Source organism: Telopea speciosissima, chromosome 2 (genome assembly GCF_018873765.1).
Source record: "Telopea speciosissima isolate NSW1024214 ecotype Mountain lineage chromosome 2, Tspe_v1, whole genome shotgun sequence".
NCBI lineage: Eukaryota > Viridiplantae > Streptophyta > Magnoliopsida > Proteales > Proteaceae > Telopea > Telopea speciosissima.
The window spans coordinates 9,702,655-9,711,895 of record NC_057917.1 but is presented as its reverse complement, the minus strand read 5'-3'; the positions used below and the strand labels follow the sequence as shown (position 1 = coordinate 9,711,895).

The following is a 9,241-nucleotide window of genomic DNA, read 5'->3' as shown; positions in this document are numbered from 1 at the left end:
CATACTGTAGAGTCTCTTTGCTGCCTTGCTGGGCTAGCTGTTGGGTCTTGCTTTGTTGGATTAGAGTGAGTTAATTTGGGTTTCTTAATTATTTTTGTTTTTTTGGTAGAATTTGAGATTTCAGGAGTTTGAATATACCCTGAGGATTTAGCATTTTCTGGGTGTTTTTGTGTTCTTCTTCTTTGGATTTTGGAGTAGAAAAATCTATAGCTCTTGTTTTGGCTTTGAAGTTTGAACTGTCCAAGACTCTTAGTTCGTCTCCTTCTGCTGCAACTAAATTCTCATAATTAGATATGCAGATGATGTCTGGAGATGGGCTTTCAATTCCCACTTCCATCAGAGGTTTTTCTCATCAAGAAACCATTAATCCAAACCCTAATAATAACCTTCCCCCTAATCCCACTCCAGTTGTGAAGAAAAAGAGGAATCTCCCAGGAACGCCAGGTGAATTAATTTTTTTTTTGTTTGTTTGTTTGTTTGCAGCTTTCTATTGATCGGTCAGTTAATGGGTTTTCTTTCTTTTCTTGATATGTCAATAACAGATCCAGATGCAGAAGTGATAGCTATATCACCCAAAACTCTTATGGCCACAAACAGATTTGTGTGTGAAATCTGCAATAAAGGATTCCAGAGAGACCAGAATTTACAGCTTCACCGGAGAGGTCATAACCTACCATGGAAGCTCCGGCAGAGAACAAGCAAAGAAATTCGGAAAAGGGTTTACATATGCCCCGAGAAAAGCTGCGTGCATCACGATCCATCAAGAGCACTTGGAGATCTCACTGGTATCAAGAAACATTTCAGCAGAAAACATGGCGAGAAGAAATGGAAATGTGAGAAATGTTCCAAGAAATACGCTGTTCAATCTGATTGGAAAGCTCATACTAAAACTTGTGGAACTCGAGAGTATAAATGTGACTGCGGAACACTCTTCTCTAGGTATTAAATTTCTTCTTTCAAGTTTCCATTTCTAGGTCAAATCTTAGTTTAATTTATGGAAGAATCATAAAATAAATGCTCATGATCATGGATCATGGAATTTTAGTTCGAATTAAATGCTACCCAATTTAATGTGTTATATTTATTACTATAAGTATCTGTTTTTTTGTTTTGTTTTGTTTTGTTTTGTATGAAACAGGAAGGATAGTTTCATAACCCACAGAGCCTTCTGTGATGCTCTAGCAGAAGAGAGTGTGAGGTTTACTTCAGTTGCAGAGGTTCCACGCGAAAGCAATTATCCCACATCGGATGTGATTAGCTCGATGTCAATCAACAATACTACTCAGAGCATGAGTCTGCCTCATGGGTTTGGCAGCAGAGGAAGAGGAGGAGAAGCAGATGGTAATGGAATCCCTCAATTGAACCAGACTTTATTCACTAATAACACTCTTGATCCATCAAACCATCATCATCAAAAGCCCAGGTTGTCACTTTGGTTGGATCATCAACATCATCAGGCCATGAACCCCATAGATGTGGCTGCGGCTGCGAATTCGAATGCTTTCTTGACACCAAGCTCCACTAGCTTGCCTGAATTGGTTCAAATGGCATCCACTAATCTCTTCAGCCCATCATCTTCAATGATGGATTATGGTGGATGCATACAGCCTCAGCCTCAGATGCAGCAGTGGCTAGGCCGGCCTTCGACCGGTGCCATGGCGGCACCGGCGGCCAGTCTTTCTTTATCCACATCTCCAAGAGGATTAAAGGAAGAAGGTCACAACAATGTCAACAACCACAAAGGACCTTTAGTTGAAAGCTTAGCTTCTTTGTATTCATCTACCACCTCTACAAATCAATCCAGTTCATCAGCTCCAATGTCAGCCACCGCCCTTTTACAGAAGGCAGCCCAAATGGGATCCACAAGGAGCAATATCAACAGTAATGGCGACGGCAACGGTAACAATCCCAATAACCCTTCATTCCTTGGTGGGTTTGGAGTCCTCAGCTCTTCAATGAGTGATCTGATGCATTCTCATTCGATATCGAATGTCGCAACCAGCGGAGGGAACTTAAGCTCATTAGCAGAAGCACCCAATAACCAATTAGATCATCTGATGATAGCACAACAAGGTGGGACTAAATTGAAGATCCATGGGATTTCAGGAGCAAATGCAAATCAAGTAGAGCATAGCTTGACTAGAGATTTTTTGGGGGTAGGAGGAGGAGGAGGAGACATTGGACGACCATTTCTACAACAGGAATTGGTGAGGTTTGCTTCTTCCATGGGTGACCTTAGCCACCACTACAGCAGCAATGGCAACCATTGATTACTGAAATCCATGTTCTTCATCTGATCTGATACATCATGTGACAGGAAAAGCCTGGAAGCTTTTAGGCAGAGAATCAGAGAGAGTTGCCGAGGGATCTGTCAGTGAAAAGGGTTTAACGAAATGAGAGAGAGAGAGAGAGATAGAGAAGAACTGTTACCACTTAGTAGAGAAAAAAAAAAAAAAAAAAAAAGTTGGAAAGAAAGAGACAGAACCAGAAGGCAGTGCATGTGATGATGTGAGAAGCAACTTGGGAAACCAATCAGAAAAGTAAGAGAGAGAAAATAGGAATCACTCATGCATGTTACCAGTTATTTTCTCGCATTCCAATCATGTTTAGCTTTGAAATTGAAACCATCGTAGAAAATTACAGAAAGAAATTAGTTGACCGTCGGTCAAAGTTAGCCGGCGGTAACGTCAACGTAGTAGTAGTTTGGGAGTCATGGCGTTTCTTCCATGCGCTTCTCTCACTCTAACAATAAAATACTTTCTCTCACTCTCTCTTTTGATTTATTTTTATCCGGTTTTCAGCATTTTTATAAGTCGTTTCGGCTACGGAACGGCTCTGCTGAAAGCTACTTCTCAAGTCTCAACAAGAGAAACAAGGAAGTCGGAAATCGAAATTGGGGTACTTGAGGTTGAAGGAAGGTGGTCCTTACCCACTCTACCAGATCGACTGCCAAACTTTTAATGATTTGCTTCCACCCTAGTTGTGTTGTGTTGTGTCACAGTCCATGGAGAATGGCTAAATAGTACTACATTCCATTAAGTTGATCTTAAATTAATTCCATGCTAAGCATCGTTCAAGCAAATTGAATGAATAAAGTAAGGACTAGTTTGGTATGATTTCTGTTTTAATTTCATGGGGTTATAAATTGAAAATTGGGTGTTTGGTATATATGATTCTTTTTACCTTATTTATGAGAAGTTGAAATCAAGTTAATGTGAAATTGTGAAATATGTGAAGAGTTGTTTCAACTTTGAATTTGAAAATTTTCCTAATCTATTTCACGCGAGACTTTAAAGAGCACATGTTTTACAATAGCTCCAAACATGGGAACCCAAGTAATTTCCCTTAAAAACACTCTTTAACATGTTTTTATTTTATTATTTTGATTACAATCAATGTGAAACACACATGGAAGGAGTAAGCGTCACCAAAGGAGTCAGCCAAGCTATTAGTCTCCCATGGAACAAAGTTGAAAATACAACATATAAAATATGAAAACAAGAAGGTAATATCCTCCAAGATTGATCAAATTGATCGGGTCCTGCATCCCAACAATCGTAACCACTTCCAAACGGTCATAACTGCTTATTGCTCTTGCTCTGATACCGGAAAGTCCTTCGCTAACGTCTGCATTTGCTGAAATTTTGAATATCTGTCGTTGATTTCTTCGATGCTTTCAAACCATCATTGTTCTCCGATCTTGGATAGGCTTCACAAGAGACTTCAGCTTTGGAAATAGTAAACTACTTTCCTCTGCAGATCGATTACAACTTATTAAACCAGTCATGCAAAATTCCAATATTACTGGTTTGGGGTTTTTGGTTTTCCAACTTCAATCTTTTCAAAGATTGAGTCTCTTATGTCCTCTTTCCTTTGGAAAAGGCATAATAGTCTCAAATTCCTTCATCCCATGAGTTGGGCAAAGGTTTGTCTTCCAAAAAAGAGGGGGAGGGTTTTAGGTCTTCGTAGAGTCCAATATTGTTGGTATAGTCAAGCTTATCTGGAATATTGCATCTGGAAAGAAGAGCATTTGAGTAGACTGGGTGTATTCTAGGTACCTCAAATATATGATTCCATCTAGACTGCCTTTGGATGCTTCTTGGGCTTGGAGAAAAATTCTTAAGTATAGGCATCATGTGTCTGAGTATATTCAGTATTCTATTGACGATGGTTCTAACACCTTTCTTTGGCTTGTTAATTGACATCCTGATAGTGTGCTAATTTCTAATATGTTGACATAATTCGGATGATGTTGGTTTAGATAGGCTTGCAAAGGTTTCTTTCATTTTGAGGGATGGTATTTGGATTCCTAGCCCTAGAAATTCCCTCTCTCTTTGAGGTTTGGAGTAAGCTTCCTAGTATTCATTTCAGGCTTCGAAGCAGTTGGAATTTGGTTTTAGTAGGTTTCTAATTCTTCAAAAAAAAAAAAAAAAAAAACCTTCTCCTGCTTGGAATCTAGTGAGATTTAGAGCTCCTAGCGTTTCTTGGTTTAGGACGATTTAGTTTAACTCTTCCATCTTAAGGCATTGCTTTACTGTTTGGTGAGCTCTAACCAACTCCCTCCCCACTTAGGAGTTTCTTCCTCAAAAAAATCTGTCCATTCCAAATTGTTGTCTTTGTTGGAACTCCCTTGAAAGTGTGTATATTCTTTTCTTTTCATATTCTTTCTCCAAGATGGTCTGGGATGGTATATACAAAATATTGGTCTGTTCATAGAGTTATCCTTCCTTTTGACAGAGAATAGAGGTGGATCTTGAAAAATTTTAACGACAAAAAATTCCTGTTACAATCTTAGTAAGTTGGATTTTAATGCATTGGTTCATTATATCTAGTGGGGAAGAAGTAAAAGAAGATGAACTTCCTCCTTGCATTCTATTGAGCAAATCTGGGACACCATTACTTTTAAGATTAGAAATAAAAGCCTCTGGTATGCAGATACTATTCAAAATAGGCATCTTGACTTTACTTGGGATCTTCCACTCGTTTCAAATCATACATCCATTCCAATAAAAAAATAGTAGTTGCTTGAATAAAATAGAATTAAAAAACTTTACAAAAATGTTTATGAATGGTTTCGGTTTCAACATATAAAACCATTTTTTAAACGTTTCGGTTCGGTTTTCCCCCCTCTTTTGTTAGGGTCTTTGAGGCTATTTTTTTTTTGTTATTCTTGTTTTTGTTTTTCTTTCTTTAATATATTATCCACCCCCCAAAAAAAAGCAAAAGTAGCATAAGGATGTTCGAGTTCAACTCAAGTCAACTCAACCTTACCCCAATTAAATGGGTTTGGTTACATGGACCTTTTTCTCCAGTCACCTCTATCCAAAGCCAAACTTAGCTCTTTTAGCTCCTTCAATCTGTATCAAGTCAGCACTTCATTTTGAATCATTAGAAGCCTCAATTATCATGTCCATACCACCTCAAATGACTTTCTCACAAATTATTATATGCTCCTAAATTAGTTCTAATTTATTCATTCGTTAATTTATATTTTTCTAGTTTTACCAATCATTAATCTCAATATCTTTATTTTAGCTACACTAAGTTTGTTTATATGTTATTTCTTCATTGCCAACATTCACTTTCATACAACATTTCTGGTCATATAATTGTCTGATAATATTGTTCTTTCAGTTTTCAAGAAATACATCAATCACACAACTCTCCGTATGCATGCCTTCACTTCAGCTTTTATTTCTTTTTTTTTTTTTATTTATGATTGACCTTACGTACCTAAAATTTCAGTTTGATGTGTCTCCCTAGCTATTATCACTTTTTACCACTTCACCATATCCTTTGTTTTTGTTCTGCTTATCTTAAAACCTTTTGATTCAATTCCAAGGTTGAGCTCCATAATTTCAACTTTGCATTTATCGTTTTTTTGTTTTATCTACCAAAACAATATCATCTAAAAAACATACACCAAGGGATCTAATATTAAATGTCTCTAGTTAGCTCGTTCATTATTAGTACAAACAAATATGGACCTAAAGCTGGTCCTTGATGTAATCTAATTGTAATTGAAAATTCACTATCCTGCTCCCACAATTTTTACACTAGCTAGTCACTACACCATTATACATATCTTTAATTATATCCACATATAATAAAGAAAATGCATAATGGTGTAGAGATTAGTGTAAGAACTCTGAAGGAAGAGTTTGATAGTGAATTCTCAATTACAATTTGATTATATCAAGAATTAACTTTAAGCCCATATTAATTTCCAGTAATCATTGACGGATGAGAATGTTAAGAGTCAATGAATGCAAAAAGACATTAAAAGAAGTGATAAGAAACAAATAATTTGGAGGTAATTTATGAGTGGGCCTCAAAGAAAAAAAAGTTATAAAAGATATACTTAATGTGGAATAAGCATTTGTAGTGTTACCATTATTGAGTGCAGCAGTTAAATGTATGATATAATATCTATTATAGTTGTCAAAAAAAAAAATTGATGGGTAGGCTGAAAGTGACTTGGGAGGAAGCAGTGATAAGATATGAATGAATAAAGCTTGACAAATAACCTAACCTTAAAAATATGTAGTTGACCTTATTTAGTTAGGAAAATATTTTGTAAGGCATGCAAATTGTCTTATAAGGTAATCTTTTTCCAATATTGGATAAGCATGAACGTGCAAGTTGGTACTTGGCCTAGGAAAAATCAAAATATAAAAATTAAGGATCGAGTTGGCCTTCATCTATGGTAAAGAGAGAATTTCTTCATCCACTTCTATTATTACAGTTGGATGCATGGGACTCGAAGGACAGTTTTGGTCTTCACATAGTAAGGGAGAAGAAAAACTACAACATCCCTTGGTTCTTTTCACCGTGGGAAGAAAAATAAAATTTTCTCCAAAAATTTTGTTACGATGAATGTTATAAACTTAAGTATGTTTAAAGGATGTGAAAAATTTTACCCATAAAAGATTGAAAATCCAAAGCATTATATGCATGTGTAAAAGTTAAATAAAAGGTATTGAATCTAGCAAGTAAAGAAATAATCTTTTGGAATTATAGGTTGGATCGAGGTAAAGGAGAGGAAACTTAAAAAAGATTGGATGGGAATAAGGGTGTCAAAGTTGGCCCGCATTGGTAGGCTAGATCGGTTGAAGCATAAGACTAGTCTGATTGATTACTAAACATGTCGGGCTCAAACACCGATCAATTAATAATCGTGCATTAATGATGCATGGCCTAACGGTCGCCCAACCAGGAGCGACCAAATCCTATGATCAATGGATAATCGACGATTTATAGATCGATTTGGCCGTTTAAGCCCATTTAACCTGATTATAGACCGCTTAAGAACCAATTCTTACCCTATTAATCAAATAACCTATTCAAAGACCGATTATAACCCCAACCACCTTGCCCATTATGGACCAGTAACCATGTCCATGTCGTAGCCTACGAGGCCCCGATTACTTTAATGGGCAAAAACGGTGTGGGGCGTTAAATTGGTGAGCACCGATGGGACTCGCCGAAATCGACCAGCTATATCCTTCCATTTCTTTAACCTACCATTGAAAAAGTTCCTGGATTTTGGGATTCCGATCTTACCAATAAGAACAATAAAAAAAAATAAAATTGACCGAATGAAACTAACCATTGATAAAAAAACTCTTAATGCCTATATGGGCAGGGTTGGATCAATGGGAATCTGAGTTGAACAGGCTTGGAATCACTTATGTTAAAACCCAATATCCAAATGGGCTGTAATTCGAAAGCTGAGCTGGCCCAATTAGTAGGTCTTATTGGATCAAGAACCACCATCCCTACCAATTTAAAGCCCCTTCCATTTATTAATTTGGGCCTCATAGCCTACATATGAACCCCTTTACTCCGACTTCCAACTAAACCACAAATATAAGCAATCGGTCGATTGGTTTCCGATTCATAATTGGGCTATAAATTGACTGAATGGGCTAATCGGGTTACAAATGGGCTAAACAGGTTGGTTGAGCTATAAGCAGTCAGTTACGGGTCCCGATCGAGCACCCTTCGTGCTACTTCCAGAGTCCAATTCTGACCGATTATTGATATCGGACCATTTAGGCTACGTTTGGTAAATGTCTGAACAGTGTTCAGAATTGTTTTTTCGTTCTTTAAGAACAAAAAAACGCCATTTTCTGTTTGGTTTGCCGGTTCATTTTTTTGTTTTTTAAGAACGAACCGAAAGAAATCTTTGCCAAAAGAACGTTCTTTACGGACCGTCTCCCAAGGACAAAGAACGCAAGTCATCGCGATTCACGATCAAAAGTTATGAGCAACCCTCGAAGACAACGAAAAATACCCAAAAACGCAGAAAACCCAAAGGCAGGTCTGGGGGGAAAGGAAGAGGAGGAGGAGGCAAACTTGCAGGTCGATCTCCTCTCTCTCTCTCTCGCTCTCTATACCTCTCTCTCTCTCGCTTCCTCCCTCTCTCTCTCTCGCTTCCTCCCTGACTCTCTGTCTCTCTGTCTCGCTCTCTCGCCATCTCTCACTCTCGCTTAAATAGTAGCGTAGCCCTTGCGCCCTATTCTTGCTTCTCTCTCTCTCTTTCTCTTCGTAAGAAGCTTTGCTTTATTTAGTTAATAATGGAAGGGAATCGGAATCTCAGTCAAGAGATGCCACCGTCTTCATCGGATCCAGCCATGGAGGGTAGTTGCAGAAGAACAATGGTCTCCGAGACATCTGGGCTCACCGGAGACAATTTCAGAACTCTTGTTGAAGAAGAAGAAGAAGAAGAAGAAGAAATGGACAGCTTGGTAACCCTTCTTGACTCTATTCTCCTCTTTCCCATTTGAGATTTCTTAGGGTATGGATCGGATGGGTTTTGGTCGTTTGATCATTTTTTTTTTCTTCTTTCATTTGTGTGTTTCTTACTTTTCCATGTTAGGGTTGTGAACGTGAAACTGTGAAGTTACACTTTCTTTGAGAAATCAATGTAATACGAATAATCTCTGTTATTTGCTTTAAGAGAAGAAATTGGAAATGCAGTTATATTGAATTTTCCTAATTTCTATGTATACTAAACTACCCCCAATTTTTTTTTTCCTTTTATTTCTTTTAGATAGCTTTTAGAGTAGATAAGGAAGTTCAATCAAGTGGATCTAGTGAGTGTAGATTCGTCAAAAGATTGTCAGAAATCCTTTGGTTCTTTGAACTGAAAATAATTATTGGAACTGTTCTACCAAATTTTACCTCCTTGTGTAGCAGAAAATAGTAAATATTTTCCCATGTATTTTCCTATCAGCTT

At 37.4% G+C, this 9,241-nt stretch overlaps 1 protein-coding gene and 1 long non-coding RNA gene across 2 annotated transcripts in view; one reads left to right on the top strand and one right to left on the bottom strand.

Moving 5' to 3' along the window:
- Nucleotides 1–259: 259 nt before the first annotated feature.
- Nucleotides 260–2,127, top strand: LOC122650426 (zinc finger protein JACKDAW-like). Its single transcript, XM_043843842.1, has 4 exons — nt 260–444; nt 543–939; nt 1,139–1,991; nt 2,107–2,127. The coding sequence occupies exons 1-4, from the start codon at nt 294–296 to the stop codon at nt 2,125–2,127; spliced, it is 1,422 nt and encodes a 473-aa protein (XP_043699777.1). The 5' UTR covers nt 260–293.
- A 35-nt stretch (nt 2,128–2,162) lies between these two features.
- The window catches only part of LOC122652843, a 13,285-nt gene continuing 6,206 nt past the window's right edge, over nt 2,163–9,241 (bottom strand). The window contains exons 2-3 of the long non-coding RNA XR_006331655.1: nt 4,204–4,206; nt 2,163–2,293 (exon numbers count right to left, since the gene is read on the bottom strand). This is a non-coding gene — a long non-coding RNA (uncharacterized LOC122652843). The remainder of the gene's footprint in view (nt 2,294–4,203; nt 4,207–9,241) is intronic.